This window comes from Plectropomus leopardus, chromosome 24, assembly GCF_026936395.1.
Source record: "Plectropomus leopardus strain MGB_pleo_1.0 chromosome 24, ASM2693639v1, whole genome shotgun sequence".
Taxonomy (NCBI): domain Eukaryota; kingdom Metazoa; phylum Chordata; class Actinopteri; order Perciformes; family Serranidae; genus Plectropomus; species Plectropomus leopardus.
The window spans coordinates 5,054,850-5,073,356 of NC_142199.1; the positions used below are offsets into that span (position 1 = coordinate 5,054,850).

Below are 18,507 nucleotides of genomic sequence, written 5' to 3' on the forward strand. Positions count from 1 at the left end.
GTCGAAGGATCTTAATATGAACAACCTCTTTAGATTTTCGGGTAATTATCTTTTTCGGTTTTTAAACATGACTAATAATGTTTTTAAATCCACTAATTCTCTACATTTAAACACAGTCTGTTCGTATGTTCTCTGACATTCACCTTGTTATTTATCAGTATGTTTACAGGTATATTTGTGCTGATGTGTGTATAATTTACTATGATGCATAAATTATATTATGAGTGAAAATTACTTACCCTCTGACCTGGAGGTCCAGGACTGCCAGCCTCTCCAATCTTCCCAGCATCACCCTAAATATCAGGAACGACAGAAGTCATCATTTCTAGCTGCACAAATTATCGAATTTCAAGAGTTTAAAACAAGAGTTTTACTGACAGCAAAGCCCTTTGGTCCCGGCAGACCCATCTGTCCGACTGCACCTCTACCTCCAGTAGGACCCGCGGGGCCAGGTTTGCCATCATCTCCTGCTGAGCCCTGAAAAGACCAAAAGAAACATTAATACGTGCCGTCTGCCACACACTCTGTACTCTACGTTTGCAGCAAGAATTAATTCTTATTTAGTCGTTTCAGTGAAACTAAAATGAGAAATGAAAATAAACAGTTCAGCTCACCATTGGTCCTTGTTTTCCCTCTGATCCCTGAGCACCGATAAGTCCTGTCAGACCCTGTCAAATAAGAGTAATAACAGTTATAAAACAACCTGAGATACCTGCCTCTGAAGCAGCATCTTCTCCTCATAGATAAATGTTCTGTAAATATTGTAAAGTAGTCTAGAATAGGACCAGTATTCTTGTTATTATACATCTAATTTCAGATACGTGTTATGGGTTTGAGGCCTGTTTGTTCTGGTTTCTCGACATTTTAAGAGAATTTTTGCTCCTACTCACCAAAATTATACTTAGTTAAGGGGTGAGTGACAAAAAAATGTCGAGATGTTTACTGATTTTAACAAAAACAATAATTGTTTTCAACTGCCCACAGTCTTGACAGAATAACTTGAAGGGGACTTATTATGCTTTTCCTTATTTTCTTTCACATGGATAGATAGATAGATAGATAGATAGATAGATAGATAGATAGATAGTAAGCTTCTCTAGAGTTGTTACTGAAAATGTTTACAGTTTGTCGCCTACATTGCTAAATGTAGCTTCATGCTAACAACAGGGAAATATGCAATCTTGGTTGCAAGTGTTGTTAATTTCTCCAATATTTCAGATCATTTTCCTGTTGGAGCTAATCTGATTACGTATATTAAAATCATTTTCTGGGTGCAAGTACACTGCTACATGTAGCTCCATGCTAACTTCAGGTAAACATGTGAACTTGATAACCAATACGGTAAATTTTGACCAGATTTTTGATCATATTCCTAATGGTTCTGAAGCTTTTATCTGTGATTTTTACAGGAGAAAGTGTCGTTAAACACAGTCATGCCGGCTGCAAGCACAGCGCTACATGTAGCTACGAGCTAACGTTAGAGAAAAATGCCGCTATTTTCCGTCGCAGTCATTTCCCAGCTGCATTGTCAGTGCAGGGACACCAAAATGTGGAGGAACTTGAAACGCTGACCAGTCAGACTAGACTAAGCTTTTCTGATGAGGAAAATTAAGTGTTTTTTGAACATTAAAGCATGTAAACATGATGTCATGGTGTACTGACAAACCCAGGAGTACACTTTGATATCACTGTAGCAAGATGGAAAGTTAAATCTACTGTGGTCAATAAATACACGCTTTTTTGCAGGTTTGAAGGGTCTTTAACTGCCTGACTCGACACATCAGAGGTTTACTTCAACATAAAAACAAAGTGACAAAAAACAGAACAATAATGTTTGCTGCGTGTGCTTTACCCGAGCTCCTGTTAAACCTGGCTCTCCGTTACGTCCAACATCTCCGTCTAAACCTTTGGCGCCAGATAATCCAGGCACTCCTCTTTCACCCTGGGCTCCCTGTTTGGTTCAGAAATATAGAAACAAATGTCATGGTCTATGATAATTAAAATTAACAACAGTATTTAACCCTTTGAGACCTGGGCAAGTTGACTTCACTTCTTTCAAAAACATGGGAAGAAGGCGAGGAGTTTAGCTCGTATTTAATAAGAAATGAACAAGAAATTAGCAGAAATTACTAAAAAGAATAAGAAAAGTACCTAGGCTAAAAAATAGCACAGAAAAAGACAGAAAAATAAACAAGCAAAAAAACCAAAGGGAAAGTAAAAAGAAATAAACAAATTAATAAATAAATAGTAGCAAAATTACCTGAAAAATGTAAAATAATTTTAAAATATGATTTTTATCATTAGAAATATAGTTCTATGGGAAAAAAAATCACTTGCTCCTTAAAAAATATTTTTCCAAAACTACAATTTCTTTGCAGTTTTTTAGGAAATTTCTTACCGAGTTGCTTATTGCCCTTTTCCATGTTTAAAAAAAAAAGGAATTTTCTGCAAAGGTTTAAATACTTGGGAAAGGCATCTGAATGCAGCAAGAGAAAAGTGATGTTGATCCAAGTTTCAAGAGGTTAAAAAAGTAGAAAGTAGTTGTATTTAGATGCGACGTCAACTCACCTTTGGACCTGGCAGACCATCAGCACCTGGGAAACCTCTATTTCCTGGAGCGCCCTAAAATAAATTATGAGTCAATTTTCAGGTGCTGAAATAACGAAAATTACTTTGTCAAAATATTTTTTAAGATGAAGTTGAAGTTGACTTACGGACTCTCCCGGAGGTCCTGGAGGCCCGATGGATCCAGCATCTCCTCGGGGTCCGCGCTTTCCTTCCTCTCCCATCGGGCCCAGTGGACCTGGAATACCATGGTCTCCCTGACCAAACAATCAATAATTAGTCAATCACTCTCCTCCAATCGACTTTTAGGGTCTTTATTTCAGGAATTTAAAGGGTCTCACTCGCTCTCCCTTGGCTCCAGCTTCTCCTTTGAATCCAGGAACTCCAACTTCACCCTGAAAAGAGCATCAGATCATCAAAACTTTGAAGCTCTCGGTGCATTTGTGTCAGCTGCAAAGTTACAAACAGAGGTGGACACGGAGTCGTGCTGCATTCATGTGATGTCGGAAGTTTGTAGTTTCCAAAATGGGAAGCTGCAGGCTGCAGTTTAATGCTAAGAGTGTTTACCCAAAAGGCTGAAAGCTGTTTTCAGTTTATTTATATCTTTAAATATTATTTTTGTATTTATTTTTATATTTAATCTATGTCACTCAACATTAATACCATATTACAGTCTACATATGTTCAAACATTTATATTTAATACACAAATTAATAAAAAAGTTTCTAACCATTGACCAAATATTGACTTTTGCCTGCCATTTTTATGCTTTTATGATGCCAAGTCGGCAACTCATCAGTGTTAGTATACTCGCCTGGCATGCTCTGTGGTTAAAAGTTTGCTTGCTTGCTACAGCTAACAGATGCGTATCCTAAAATGTGCAACTACTAAAAGTAATTGACAGCTACTCTGAATAAAACAACTAAATATATAATTTTTTTTTACGTCAAATTTTGACACTCTTTCCATGATTTTTGATATTTCTGCTGCCCTGAAACTTCACGCACACATCGTTACTTGGCAACTCGGGTATCATTGAAATTTCCCGATTTCTTACTCGTTATTACGACTTTGAAGGGACATACATGTGCTCGTAACTAGTAAACATGGTTAATACAATATTTCTGAGGAGCACATGAAGGCAGCATCACACTGGAGTGCGAGTGAGTTACCAGTTGGCCCTTTGGTCCTGGTGCTCCTGTAGTTCCCTGGGGGCCGGGGGGACCGGATGGGCCCAACAGCCCTGATGGACCCTGGACACCTGCTAGACCCTGAGGAGAACGAGCAGTTACACATTTAACTAATGCACAAAAAGTGTAAAGAAAAATGCTTCTTACAGTCGGTTCAACTTATGCAGCTACTCACTGGTTGTCCGCGAGCACCTGGAGCTCCGTCAGACCCTTCAGTACCCTGAAGAAAACAAAACTCATAATTAATAATGTCAATTCCAGGGTGAATATGGTCCGACTGAATGTGCTCACCTTTTGAGGAAAAAACTAAGATTTAGTGACAAAATTATCACCTGCTGTCCTGTCTGTCCAGCTGGTCCTACATGACCGGCGTCCCCTCTGGGTCCCTGCTGTCCTGGACTTCCTCTGACTCCCGTTGGTCCTGCTTCACCCTGCACCAGAGGACAGATTCAGGTCTAATTCAAGGACTTTTTAAAAACAACTCAGAGAGCATAGAGCTCAGATTTTGGCATGAAAAGGGTGAGTGAAAGTGCAAAAGCATTAAAGTTATAGACTTATATTTGAGGAGGGACGCAGTGGAAACATCCCACTCAATATCTGTGCATTTGTTGTTTGCAAATAAAAAATGACACAGCAAAAGACTTTTATTTTGACAAAATGAAATACATGTGCACCATGAACTGCTGCAAAAAATGTACAAATTGATGCATAAAAATTCCTCAGAATGCAGGATCTCACGTGTTCAAAGCTCAAAGGCTTTATCATTCCTCCATTGTACGTTACTTTTTATACATGCATATGGCAGAAATTTTGGCAAGATTGTGTATTCTTGTTTAATTTTGGAATTCAGCTCACCTCAAAATACGTCTAAAATACACAGTTCATACTGTTAGGTGCAAAACATTTCCCATTGAAACCCATCCAAACTGTACTGTGCTTTCACTTCATTTTTGGCTCAACAGCCTTCATAATCTCACAAAGACGTCCAGTTCTGCCAACGGCTACAGTTTACTGCGAGATAATTCAAGATTTCACAAAAAGCTGAAGATAAAAATGAATTAATGTCATAGAAAACTTCCCAAATCTTGAGACCTATAATACGACAATCTCACCTTCATTCCTGGGTTTCCGGGAAAACCTGGCACTCCAGTTATTCCCATTGGACCCTGTGATTGTGAAATTTTGTTTAAAATTCACAACAAAATCTGAAGGCACTGAGGTTTCTTTAGGTTGGAGTTAGTTTAAACGTCCTTACCAGAGGACCTGGTTTGCCCACGTGGCCGGCACCACCACGTTTTCCCTACAACAAAGAAGACGACACCTCAATCCTGCAACAGTTTTTCACATTTTTTGCACTTTTTCTCCAAAAAAATAAAGATATTTTGCTTTTCTTACCACGGGACCAGATGGTCCGGCTCTGCCTCTCTCTCCCTGCATGCCCACAGGCCCCTGAAACAAAACACTGGCTCAGCATCTGCATGAACAACACTGAACTGACTGTATGAAATGCTCCGCTCATGAGTGTGTTTCCTACCAGTGGGCCTGGAGCTCCCATTGCACCCGGAGTACCAGATTTACCCTGAAAAACGCAACGAGATAAAACATGTTGTGTGTATTTTGCCTATATGGATTAGGTTTTCTTGTGCTTTATATTATTCATTATATAACTCAAAAGCTTGGTGATTTCTTTTAAAAAATATGGGAAGAAGGCAACAGGTAATTTAACAAGAAATGGCCCCAAAATTAGCAAGAAAATAAATAAATAAAGATAATAATATTTAAAAAGTTACAAAAAAAACCCCTGAAAATAAGCAAAGGTAAATAAATAAATACATACATGCATAAATAAAGTGAAAAAAAAGAAACAAGAAAAGAGCCCTCTGAAAGGTAAAAAAAAAATACACATATAATTTTTCTCTAAAATTATTTTAAATACACAATTATAACGTCCCTAAATATAGTTTTCTAGATATTTTCCCTAGTTTTTGAATAATATTTTATGACTCCCTCCAGCTAATTTTCAGGTTAGTTTTCCATCTCTTAACTTTGTTGCTCATTATGTTTTTTCCATGTTTTTAAAGAAATGACCTTTTCCAGGTTTCAGTGGTTTTAAATGCTTGTAAAAGGCGTCTGAACACAATGCAGGAAAACTGATGTCAGTCCAGGTTTTTAAAGGGCTAAAACATTTAATGAAACCTTGCAGGAAAAGGTTTTAAAAAACATCTTAAAAGGATTCTTTGCAGTTCAGACAATTAGATATGTATTTTTTTCCCATCAACCATTGATACTGTTTCCAAACTTTCTGATATTTCTGTTGCATTGACACAAGCGTCAAAAGTCTCCAACTCAGTTATTATCAAATTTTCCCCATTTCTCGCTCGTAATTACAACTTTGGAGGGCCGTTGATGCGCTCTGAACGTAAGTAAGTCAATACAGGAAATACAATATTTCTGAGGAGCACGTGAAGGCAGCATCACACTAATAATATGATAAAAAACGTTCACTTTGAGAACCACGAGAAGAGACGTGACAAATTCTCACCTTGTTTCCAGCCGCTCCGGGCTCGCCTCTTGACCCAACAAGACCGGCCATCCCCTGTTGGAGAGATTTAACAAACAGATCAGACGTTCTTCATGTTTTTCACAAAAAAATACACGTCACTATTTGGTTCAGTACGGCCCAGATATCTGCAGCATCGAATCGTGCATCCTTTCTGCAAAGCATCAGTAAAACAGTTTGTCTGACTGACCTTGTGACCTTTCAGTCCTGGATGACCTGGAAGTCCTGGGAATCCTCTCGCACCCTGCGTTTAAGAAAGCAGGCGCCCCAAAAAAATAATTAAAAAACATTAAACATTAAAAAAAAAATTAAAATAAGTAATAAAAATTGGGACTTGTTTGTATGTTAAAGTTTGAGCTAATTAATTAAGTTATGGGGAAGGTGTTGGACAAAATAAATGTTTTGGACATTTAAATATTCAATTTTTATTTATGTTGTTTGTGAAATTTTGTATAGTGAGAGTTAACTTCTCTCTTTTACTCTTTTTATTAGTTTTTTCCTTATTTTTGAAATAAATAAGTGAATATTTTAGAATATATGACAGTGTGTGCTGAATCAAGTGCATCACCTCTTTGTTTCAGGGCTTGACCGAGCTACTTGGTTTCGATTAATGATATTATAATTACCACAGATCCTGGAAATCCTGGTTCTCCTGCAGCACCTGCAGGTCCAGGTTCTCCCTGTGCAAGAAAAGTGAAATAACAGTTTTTAAGAAAGATCATTTCTGGTAAATGATTACTGATAATAGGTCATTATCAGTATATTCTGCATTGTTAAGAGGAGGCATGCACTCACATCAGGTCCTGCTTTTCCTGGAGGCCCCTCTGGTCCTCGATGACCCGGCTCACCCTGAAAACAAACACGAGAAAAAACGTCACCACTGATGCACATTTCACAAAATTGTGAAATCGAGAAGCAGAAATGTTCCCACCATCTGTCCTGGTTCTCCACCCTCTCCTGGGATTCCCTGACCGCCAGGTGGGCCCTGAACAGAGGAGATAATGATGGTGACTTAAGACGAAAGGACACAAGAGCCGTGTTCCTACATGAAGTCTTATAAAAACAAGCAAAAATAACCAAAATTAAGCCTTTAAATCTTTGGAAGACAAAACTTACCTGTGGTCCAGGTGTCCCTGGAGGTCCTCGTGGTCCTGCTTCACCCTGAAATTGTGAGATTTTGAACACTGAACATGATGCCAAACTTCCCACAACATTCGCTAACGTCACCTGCAAGCTGTAATAATATTTTAAAGAAAACATTTTTATCTGATGCTAAAAAAATTAAGATGTTTATCATTTCACATAATGTTCCTGTGAGGTTAAATGCTTTTAACTACAACAATATGAGGATGTTTTTGTGATGTTTAGAGGTAGCATATCTTAGAAGATTCTTTAATAAAACGTTCCCACAATGTTACATGAGAACAAAGGGAGAACATTTTTAAAGCAACATTCAGAAAATGTTTATGGGATGTTATTGAGACCTGAGATTACAAAAAATGTATGAAACATTTCTGTAAATTGAAGAAAGAAAATACATATATTTTGATTATGTCAATGGAGAATGTTACCTGAAAAAAGAAGGAAATTCTGGGAACTAAAAGAAATCATTACTGAATCACGTTTTTAAGAGCCAAAACATGTTAGCTGGGTTTGCGTCTCCTGTGCAGCACCCACCCTTGATCCTGACACCATCCCAGCCATACTGGACTTCTCACCGAAACCTGCAGCCATCTGTGACACCAGGTTGCCCTTTTGGGGAGAAAATGTATAAAAAGAAATGTTCAAACAACTGTAGAGAAGTGGCTTCACTTTGTGTTAAACGTGCCAGATTTCTCAATCGACTCTCTTAATCAAAAAACTGACCCCAGGGTGGGCGGGGTGGCCTGGGGCTCCTGCCTGTCCTGGATTTCCTGGCACCCCGGGCTCTCCGTCAAATCCTGGAGGCCCCACGAATCCCTGCATGATGTTTTATGAAAAATAATTACTGAGAGAGAGAGATGATCCACTGAGGTTAAGCGCGATGAGCCGCTGCTCAGCAGGTGTTTGCATAGTGAGTTCACCACAGCAACTCAAACATTATGTATAAAAATTTTACGCATTAGATCACATTAAAGACTTTGCACCACATTACAATAAAATTAATTTGAATTAAATAAATAATAAAAATTGTGTGGTGTGTGTATGTTAAATTTTGAGCTGTGTGTTGATAGCAATCTTAATTTGCATGCAATAAGCAGAAATTTACAAACCATGGCAAAGAGAAAACCTGCAGAATGAGCTGTGCAAAACTGTGTTATTATACTGTTTCCTTAACAGATTAGTTTGCAGATGTTCATCTTCAAAGGTATTCATTCAGATTTACCTTTCTGCCTTTAAAGCCTCTCGGTCCAGTGTGTCCCTGAGCTCCTGGAGGACCCTGAAACATGAAAAAGAGTGTGTGAGATTATATTCATGAGATCTGCTGTAAACAACCATAAAAGACATTTCTCTGTTTGAAGTGAGCTGCATGACATTCATCATAATAGCATTCACATCGTAAGAGCAAAAGAAATACAAAAACAAGTAATGCAAAAACCAATAAACAAATATAGCATTGAATAAAGGTGTTTTAAAAATATGAAAAAGTAGTATAAAAAGGATATACTATAGATCTAGATTAAAATCAAAGGGCTGCAGTTTTTCCTTGGGCATTTTTTGGGCAAAATTACCTGAGAAATGTGCAAAAGCTCACAGTATGAAGCAAAAAAAGTGCAGCAATAATAATAATAATAATAATAATAATAATAATAATAATAATAATGATAATAATAATAATAATATATAGTATTGCACTTTATCAGCACCCGTCAGTTTCCTGCAGGCTGTTCTCCAGTCATAAATATGAGTCTGGTGCCCTCTAGTGTCAAAATTAGAGTATAGAAATTACTGTAAGAAAAATTAGGGGCATGACACAAGTTAATAAATAAATAATTTATATAAATAATAAGCCCATACTTCTGAAGGAGGGGATCAGAGTAAATGCTCCCGTCGATTGATGCTTTTTTAAATGCACTCTGGCATTTTATTTACATTTAAAGTAAAAAAAAAAAAAAGTAAAAATGTAAATGTATTTGTTCACATTGTGAGTTTATCCGGCTCCCGACTGTGAGCCAGAATCGGCCCGTATATTACTGCTCAGTTCCACTTCAATTTTTTTTTTCAACTACATACTATATAAATTCTCTATACGGACACTTTAACATACAGCATGTATGAAAAACTCAAAAACAACAGAGAAAAAGCAGAAAAAACTCACCTGGGGTCCTGTAGGTCCGGGGAGCCCCACCACCTGAGAGAAAAATAACAACTTAAATGTATGGACAAATCAATAAATAATTAAAAGTGTTTGTAGACAGAATCACTTACGTATGGGATATCTCCTGGTTCGCCTTTCTGTCCCTGTAAGGGAAACATATTAACGATGAGTTTTACTTTAAAGAACAAACCTTTTTATATTTGTTTTAAATACTAATACAAGTCAGAATTAATCATGACTTACTTTGAAGCCCAAAATTTCTGGAGGAAAACACACACAAAAAATGAAGTTAATGACATTTATACTTCCACTTAATCTGTCATCATATATTATTAACCCTTTAAATTAACACATATTCATCTATATCCAGCCACATACCCCCGTGTAAACAACATCTGCTTCAATCTGTCAAAAATGTTCCTGTTTAGCTTTTTTTATATATGCCAGGCCCACACTCACTGGATCCATTTATTTCAAACTCGATAGGATTTATCTTTTTGGATCCACACAGAGAAAGTCAACTTTTCCATTTTTAATATCTCCAAAATGATTCCTCACCAATCTCCCAAGCGCTCTACGATAAAACTGATAATCGTCAGTCTTTAAAAGTAATTTAGCACACCCTCAAAACAACACCTGCACACTTACTCCACGCCACATAAATTTATTCAAGACAACGTTTCGATCTTTGTCAGGTCAAATTTGGTTTGACTGATTTGTCCTGACGAAGAAGTGGGATCGAAACATTGTCTTGAATAAATTTGTGTGGCGTGGAGTAAGTGTGCAGGCGTTACCTTCTTTCCAAAAGCCTTGCACCTACGCGATGTGCAAATAACCACTCTTTTTCAACCTGCACACTGTGACAGAGTGTACAATCACAGCGTTTCAGTCCCTTTAACCTGAGTAAATCGGCTTGAAAAAATAAAAATATAAAAAATAAAAAAACACATGGAAAGGAAGCAATGAGCAACTTATCAAGAAATGACACAAAAATTAGCAAGGAAATCATAAATGGTTACAATAAAATTAACTGAAATTAGGAAAAAGACAAACAGGGCTAAAATAAAAAATATATATAAATAACTATAAAAAATACTTATAAATATTTTTCTATGGTATACGGTCTCTCTTTTTAAAGCTAATTTTCAGGTCGTTTTTTTCAGCTTTTACTGATTTTTTTTCTTTTTCTTTTTTTTTGCAGGACATTTAATGCCAAGTTGCTTTATTTTAAGGAAATCAAATCAATTTTCACAGAGTTTAAATGTTTAAATGCTTGTGAAAGGCATCTGAGCTCACAAGAAAACTTATGTCAATCCAGGTTTCAAAGGGTTAAAGCAGTACACAGTAAATCAGTGGGATAACAGAGTGACTCATCTCACCTATCTGCCTGCTGGCGCTGGCGAACGTTTCACAGACGGGGCAGCACTCCCCCTCACGAGTTATGACCTTCTCACAGTTTGGCACCAGCTCACACTGAACCTCGTCGCAGATTGCGACGCCGTTGTCACAAACACACACGCGACACGGCTCTGGTTTCCAGATGTCGTTGTGCTTGTAGACCTCGTCGTCAACTGTGCAGCTGTCGCCTTTCTTCTCATCTGCAGCTGCAAAACAGTACAGATGTTTAAAACAATAACATATGAATTCCTTCATAATGTGACAGGATTATAAAAATATTCACCTGCTGTGGGGTCTGCACTGGGAGCTGATGCTGCATCTGCAGTTAAGCACACGGGGCAACACTCGCCCTCCGGGGTCACGGTGTCTTTGCAGTCTCCGAGGTCCTCACAAACCACACTTTCACACACAGCATTCCCCGTATCGCACACACAGATCCGACACGGCTCCGGGTTCCACATGTCGTTGTGAGCGTAGACTTTTCCATTTTCTGTGCAGGTGTCTTCATGGAAGAAAAGCAGAGAAAAATTAAATTAGTGACCATGTGACTTGAAATCTGACCTTAAAATGTTTTTTGCTTTTTTTGCTTCCTTGCAGAGTTATGAGAAAATTAACGCCATGCTCATGCCTGTATGCTAGATATGAAGTTACCAGAGTCAGGACATATCAGGAGCAAACTCCCAGAAAACTGCAGGCAGGCTGCAACTCTGAGTCCATATTTAGCATACAGACGCTAAAATGGGGCTGATTTTCTCATCTAATGTTTTGCAAAGTAAGAATATTCCCAAAGTTACATATTTTTGTCTCTAACATGCTGAACTTTCATGCCAGCAATTCTTCTCAACAAGCAAAAGTGGTCCTGTTTTTTAAAGCCCCTATGTGTCAAATTGCTGTGATTTTGGCATCCTCCACATGAATGCAAGTTTTTACTGGAAAAAAAATGGACAATCTTAGCATAGCCAACTTATCTGACTGTGAAAGAGGTTGTCACGGTTTAAATGATCCACGTGTGTTGCCAAATTCACAAATTACATTGAAGCTGAAACATCCAGGGCTGAAAAAACTGAGCCAACGCACAGCCGTCACTTTTTGTTTTAGTGTTGTGGTTTTTCAGTTCATTAAGATTAATTATACCATTTTGGACACCTAAAAAATGTTTTTAATGTTTCATGCTCAAAGATCCTCTAAGAAGTTTTTGTTAATAGTCACCTTTGGCTCCAGAAAAACAAGTGGTCACAGTGTAAATGCCAAACTTGAGTTTTAAAACCAGGAGTCCACAAACTAATTGGTGACATCATGGTGAGTGCACCAGAGGGCCACTTCTCTCTTATTTTACTCCGCCTTTGCATTTTTGCACATAATAAAACATAATGCCGCTCCTGTGTGTGATTTTAGACAGCATGCCAGCATCACAAAGCAAATGATGCATGACATTTAACACAACAGCATCAGCATCTAGTTTGAAATATAGCATCTGCAGCAATAATAATCATTTTGCAGCTGATCTGGTTGTCTGCTCGGAGGGTTAGGAGCTCCCGAATGTCACAGTTTTTCCAGTTTGTGGACATCTGCAGCCGCTGTTCTTTAAATTAGCTGCTAACTGCTATTGGCTGTTTTTTAAATCTTCTGCAGTAGGTTGCACACATAACACGCTGTCAAAACATCATGTCCATAATCCAGTTAGGTCGTTTCAGGGCCCTAAATGTGAGAAAACTTTATCCCCCCATTCTGCGATTATCCCTTTTATACAGAACAGTGAGGTACCACAACATCACGACGTTCCTGTCTTAAACAGGTGGTGTAAAAAAAGCTTATGATACACATAGAGGCTTTTCATAAAGTAATTCATTTAGATATTTGTCACCTTAATTTGTGCTGAAATAGTCAACAACTGACAAAAAAGACCAATAACTGTGGAAATTACCATAATCAAAAATGCGTAGAGCAACATAGCATTGAAGCGATCATTTCCCAGAGGAATACACTTTATTTGGTAAATAAGTTACTTGCTCAGCTTCCTTTTGTGCAGCAGTAAAGTTGGTAGCAGCTGCACCTGTCCATTATTTTCCACTGACATCAATACTGATGTCACAGATGAAACTGCTAACAATTTGTTGCTGCACAATGTAGGTTGAGAAGTGATCTTATTTGGCAAAAAGTCGATGTATTCCTTTTTCATACTGGCAGTCAAAGGGAAACTCTGAAAACACAACACTGTAGCAGTTAAGAAAACATTTGGTGTGCAAACGATGGAGCCTGAAGACGAGGGCTTCAGACCGGGAGACAAAAAGCACCAGCAGTCCTGACACAGACGGGAACACCGTCCGACTGCTGACATCGAAAATCGACACAAACAGCAAGAATAAAAACCAGGATGCATCCGCAGAACAGACAGATGAGCGGGTGACGTTCCAGTTTACCGGCGTCTGCATCAGGCCGCAGTGCTGCAGCCGAACACACGGGGCAGCACTCGCCCTCGGGGGTCTCTGTGGTCTCGCAGTCACCTACATCCTCACACACCACGTCCTCACAAACCACCGTCCCCAAATCACAAATACAGACTCGACACGGCTCGGGGTTCCATATCTCATAGTTGGAGTAGACTTTTCCGTCTTCTGAGCAGGAATCTTTAGGGAATAAAAACAGCGACTGACATCAGAACCTCCGGGTCAGTTTATCAGCTGATAGCTGGCGAATCATTTTTTTTTTTTTTTTTAGCTTTTATAGCCTTGTTTTTCTCCCAGAGATAAGATGTACACTCCTAAACTGTATGATGCTGTTAAAATGTCATGAGTACAAAGTTGACTTTTTCTTTTCCTGGTAAAACCCAAAGCTAAGATAAATAAAGTATCCCTGAACTAAATTTTAGTGACTGGCACAGAGAGAGGTCAAACCTTTTAACCGCACATTCATTGCTAACCGAGCTTTGTTTCTCTAAACCACTGAGGCGATTTTGGAGGAATCTCTCTGCAGTTTTCTGAAAAATAAATATTATGAACTAAGCATGATTAATGAATATATAGTCTGCCTACAAGTTCTAGTGCAGCCCTTAATGATGCATTGTACTGGCTAAAGCAAAAGGAATAAATCAACATATTCTTGAAATGCTAACACTCAAACTATGCTCTGGTAAAAAAAAAATAAAAAATCTTGCAAAAAAGAATTTTTTTTTCACGCCAAAAAAACATTTTTTTCTTGCAAATAAATTTTTTTCCACTCTATTTCACACATGAAATAACAATTTTTTTGAACTTAGAAAATGGATCACCAGAAAAAAAAAATTCTCACTTGCCCCTCAGGGCTTCCGTAGATTTATCATTTGGTTGATCAAACATTTTATGACTATGACTGAAACTTGAGACCTTTACATTTAATTTAAGTATGTAAAAAAGTCTTTGAAAATAACTAAAATAAAGGTGAGATTCTCCGTCAAGTTTGTTTGATTTTTCCTTTACCGTAGATAAGCAATGCACATGGTACGATAAACATCAGTTTTTATACCATAGTATGTCTTCAGACGGTAAACTGCTGCAACCAAAAATGCAAATGAAGCAAATATCCAGCGACTAACAAGAATAAACACAATGTAAAACCATTCTGATTTAAATATAAATGACTTAAGCATCACATTTTTACTCAGTCAAACAGTAGTTGCCAGCATTGCTCTCACCCAATACTGGACTTAAAACATCCAAAAATGAAATGTAGTTCCCATTAGTCACTCAGACACAAAAACATGTGAAACTTTGGGTCCAGGTTGAGAAATACAAAAGTTACCCTTTAAAGCTTTGGCCAATCCACACAGATCGACTCCTTTCCTCTTCTCTCACTACGATATATGAAAAATCTCATCACAACAATAGCCGGTCTATTTCAGTCTGGTCTAAACCAGCAGAGCTCATCCAGAAGTTTCAGCCAAGTGAAAACAATCATGATTTTTGTGGCCTGTAATTGCTCAAAAAACCCTGTAAACATAAAACAGGGAAAACTGGTGTCCTCAGCTGAAATTGCGGATCCTGCGGTGAAGCCGAGCAGCAAAAGTAACACTTGAACCACAGAAAACCAGCGTCACCTCAACAGCCACTGTTTCCATTTACAGCTGTGCTTCCTGTCTAACGCTCAGTTTTACAAACTCGCAGAAATCTGTGAGAGTGGAAAAGATCTTTCTAGGACAGGTAGCCTCAGACAAAGCCTACAAAACACTTCATACTGAAGGTATTTTAAAGGGACAGTTCACACGATAATCAAAAGTATATATTTTTTTGGACATCAGTTTTCTTGTGCTGCGTTCAGATGCTTTTCACAACCTTTTTTCACCCTTTAAAACTTGAACAAAATAGTTTGATTTCTTTTCGAAAACATAGGAGATAAAAGCAATGACCAAACTGATGAGAAATTTGTAAAATAAATAGTAAAAGGTGACAAGAAAAATACCTAAAAATTAAAAGGGAGAATTATTATTACATTAAGAAAAAAATGGGGAAGAGAATGTCCATGATCACTGCAAACACTGAGCATTTACAGGAGCCTGACAGGGACAAAAGAGTTCATAATTAAATTGACAGTCTGTGACATATACGCCTAAAAATTAGCAATTTTATTTTTGTTTTTCTAAAGCTCTGTAGTAGTGTACATGCACACTGCACAAGATCATTTTGGAGCTTGAATTTAAGATTTATTTATTCATAATTTTAGATTTTTTTTCTTTTAAATTTAAGGTTTGGTTTGTAAGCCGATTGAAGCCTAAAAATGTGGAAAGAGTATTATTTCTAGTTATAGTTTTTATGTTCACTCATCACAAAATCCATCTCAGTGTTATTTAAAAAAGTAAAATGTGTCTATGGAACCCTATAATTCATTTTTTGGGGGCGTATGTGTACATGCAATCAGGAAAAAGGGAAACTGTGACAGTTTTTCAAGAAAAATTAAATTTGAAAACTCAAAAAATGCCATTAGTTTTATCTTATATATAAAAAAATATTTAAAGACTTTTGCACAAAAAATACTAAAACAATAAAGAACTTTAACTTTTCTATTTAAAAAGTGGCATTTTATCAACTCATAACTAATGATGAGATGAAATATTCAACATATCCTACAAGAACTAAATCAGCAGCAGTGTGGTTGGATCTGCATGGCACACACTGCTTTTGGGCCCGGGACAGGGAGCTTACAACAAAAATGACAAACGGGTGCAACGCGAGCTTCTGCCAGCAGATGCCGGTGCAGAGCGAGCAGGTTTTGATACGTTTCAAAGTCTGAAGTACTGAATCGGGATCGGACTCAGTCTGTCCCGGTCTGTGCGGACCATGCAGCCTGCTCACCTCGCGGAGCTGGGACGTGGACTCGCGACGTAGTTTTGGGGCAAGTGCTTCTTTCTTGGCTCTTCACTGTTGCCTGGAGTTGTTTTCTTGTTTTCGACCACGTTACTTCTCCGGGCTTCTCTTCCTGTTTACGTGTGTCGTCACGCAACGTCATCATTCCAACTCAGCGGGACGTAAAACCCGGACCGGATCCTTCTGCGGTGGACTGGACTTCATCAAAATCCATGATCCTGACATGCCGTGTTTTTCTTCTTCTTCTTCTCTCTCTCTTTACTAACGTTAAAAGGTGCATACCGCCACCTACTGTACCGGAGTGTGTAACCTCAGGGCGACATGTACTTCCGTTTACAGCTAACTGTGTTTGCACGAGGTGCATGGAGGGTTTGGACACCATAATGTGTCTCTTTTTTCTCTCCCCAGAAGGACACAAACTGGGATTTCATATTTTTTTAGGAGTCTCCAAAACAGGCCCACACAAATGTTAGTGGATCCCATGACTGTTCCCCATCCTGTTAACATTTTAGGTCCTTATGACTGGCTGCCTTCAATCCACCTGTTTAATTCAAGTAAATCAACCCAAAACTCAGCAAGAGGAAAATGTCTGATTGTCTCAGTGCTTCTTCTCTCAGGGAATGTGCAACTGTCCCGATTTCAATAGTTTTAGCCTCCCAAATTGGACTTACTGAAAATCTGGGTAAAATATTTCGGAAGCTGATCTTCTTCTGTCTGAATCATGGCTAAACAAATCCATCACAGATAAAGACATAGCCATACAGGGTTAAAACATCTTTGGTTGTGACCGTCCCAGAACAGGTGAGGGCGTTGCTATTTATATAAAAAATAATTTTCATGCATCCACTCTTTTATCAGTGTCTCTCAGCAGGCAATTTAGACTTCTTACCCTCAAACTAGAACTTCATTAAGGCCATTTTATTACAGTCGTAGGGTGTTTCTGACCCCCCTCAGCAGGCAGTGAGGCCCTGTCATCTTAAAGTAATCATTTATTAACTTTAGACTTTAATGAGATTCTCCTTGCTGGAGATTTTAATTTGGATTGGTTGTCCCCTGTCTCAGACAAATTTAAATCTCTCTGTGACTCTTTTAATCTTACACAATTAATTAATAGCTCTACTTGTCTAAATATTAAATATCCAGAGAAGGGAATTTCAAAGTGTTAACTCCTACTGTAAGACTTGTTGATGTGAGCACACGGGGCAACACTCGCCCTCTGGAGTCACAGTCGTGTGGAGGTCATTGAGCTCCTCACACACTACAGCGCCCCTGTCACACACACAAACTCGACACGCCTCTGGATGCATTTTATGATAATTTAGGAACATGCAACAATCGAACGTAACTGCACTTTCCATCTGTGGCCAGCAGGCTGCAGTCATTACTAAGCAATTTAACAAAACTCATGTTTGAATTGATTTCTTCATGTTTCAGACAGAAGGGAGGAAAAAAAGTTCACAAAAAGCCAATAAACTCTAAAACTGTACGACATAAAGCCTCATAATTATGACCAACTTGTCTTAAAGGGAAATTCCCCAGATTAGACCCAGGAGAGTCCCGTTACAGTCATGAGAAGTGGGACTCAGCCTGTGAATTAAGCAGTTTTAAAATGTGGCTCCGCAGGATGAAAAAAGCCTGACTGATGTCATCAGGGTCACATGACAGATTGACAACAAAAAAACAGTGTCAAACTCGGGATGTAGAGCTGCAGGCATGGACTAGTTGCATTATGGGAACTGCAGTATCTATTCCTTTTTTGGAGTGTCACCCAGACTCAGGGCTAAAAGTCATTAAATTTCTGCGTCTGTTGCATCAGTTTCAATCACAAATGTTTAAATCTATGTCTTGTAAGTCCTTCATGTGTAGATTTCAGGGGGGTTCACTGGGAACACTTCTCTTTGAGTAGCAGAGGAGCTTAAATTGACATAGTTAAAGATATTTTCATCATAAATTGATGCAGAAAAGGCACAAATGATAAGTGTCCTCTCTAAAACAAAACCTTACATCCTTGCGGTCACTCAACTCCACGAGTGCAAATTTCTTTCATTTTTTCCAAGCAACCGGTCAATTGCACATGGTCACAGTCATGTGCAACAGTCTTAAATCTATTTATAGGTTTGCCAACAAAACAAGAAATTTTGTTTTGCATATTAGAAACAG

General features: G+C 38.2%; 1 protein-coding gene across 3 annotated transcripts in view; it reads right to left on the minus strand.

Moving 5' to 3' along the window:
- Positions 1-18,507, minus strand: part of LOC121962910 (uncharacterized) — a 42,598-nt gene that overhangs the window by 10,894 nt on the left and 13,197 nt on the right. For 2 of the 3 annotated variants that reach the window (XM_088074320.1, XM_088074319.1), the window contains 29 exons: positions 13,432-13,638; positions 11,295-11,513; positions 10,993-11,217; positions 9,857-9,873; positions 9,724-9,756; positions 9,614-9,646; positions 8,681-8,734; positions 8,182-8,274; positions 7,993-8,067; positions 7,432-7,476; positions 7,247-7,300; positions 7,111-7,164; positions 6,942-6,995; positions 6,506-6,559; positions 6,298-6,351; positions 5,290-5,334; positions 5,151-5,204; positions 5,011-5,055; positions 4,868-4,921; positions 4,088-4,186; positions 3,931-3,975; positions 3,738-3,836; positions 2,907-2,960; positions 2,715-2,822; positions 2,569-2,622; positions 1,853-1,951; positions 615-668; positions 379-477; positions 240-293 (listed from right to left, as the gene is read on the minus strand). In XM_088074320.1, the coding sequence (XP_087930446.1) occupies positions 240-293; positions 379-477; positions 615-668; positions 1,853-1,951; positions 2,569-2,622; positions 2,715-2,822; positions 2,907-2,960; positions 3,738-3,836; positions 3,931-3,975; positions 4,088-4,186; positions 4,868-4,921; positions 5,011-5,055; positions 5,151-5,204; positions 5,290-5,334; positions 6,298-6,351; positions 6,506-6,559; positions 6,942-6,995; positions 7,111-7,164; positions 7,247-7,300; positions 7,432-7,476; positions 7,993-8,067; positions 8,182-8,274; positions 8,681-8,734; positions 9,614-9,646; positions 9,724-9,756; positions 9,857-9,873; positions 10,993-11,217; positions 11,295-11,513; positions 13,432-13,638 (2,234 nt within the window). The remainder of the gene's footprint in view (positions 1-239; positions 294-378; positions 478-614; positions 669-1,852; positions 1,952-2,568; positions 2,623-2,714; positions 2,823-2,906; positions 2,961-3,737; positions 3,837-3,930; positions 3,976-4,087; positions 4,187-4,867; positions 4,922-5,010; positions 5,056-5,150; positions 5,205-5,289; positions 5,335-6,297; positions 6,352-6,505; positions 6,560-6,941; positions 6,996-7,110; positions 7,165-7,246; positions 7,301-7,431; positions 7,477-7,992; positions 8,068-8,181; positions 8,275-8,680; positions 8,735-9,613; positions 9,647-9,723; positions 9,757-9,856; positions 9,874-10,992; positions 11,218-11,294; positions 11,514-13,431; positions 13,639-18,507) is intronic. The other variant, XM_042513233.2, reaches the window with a different exon arrangement.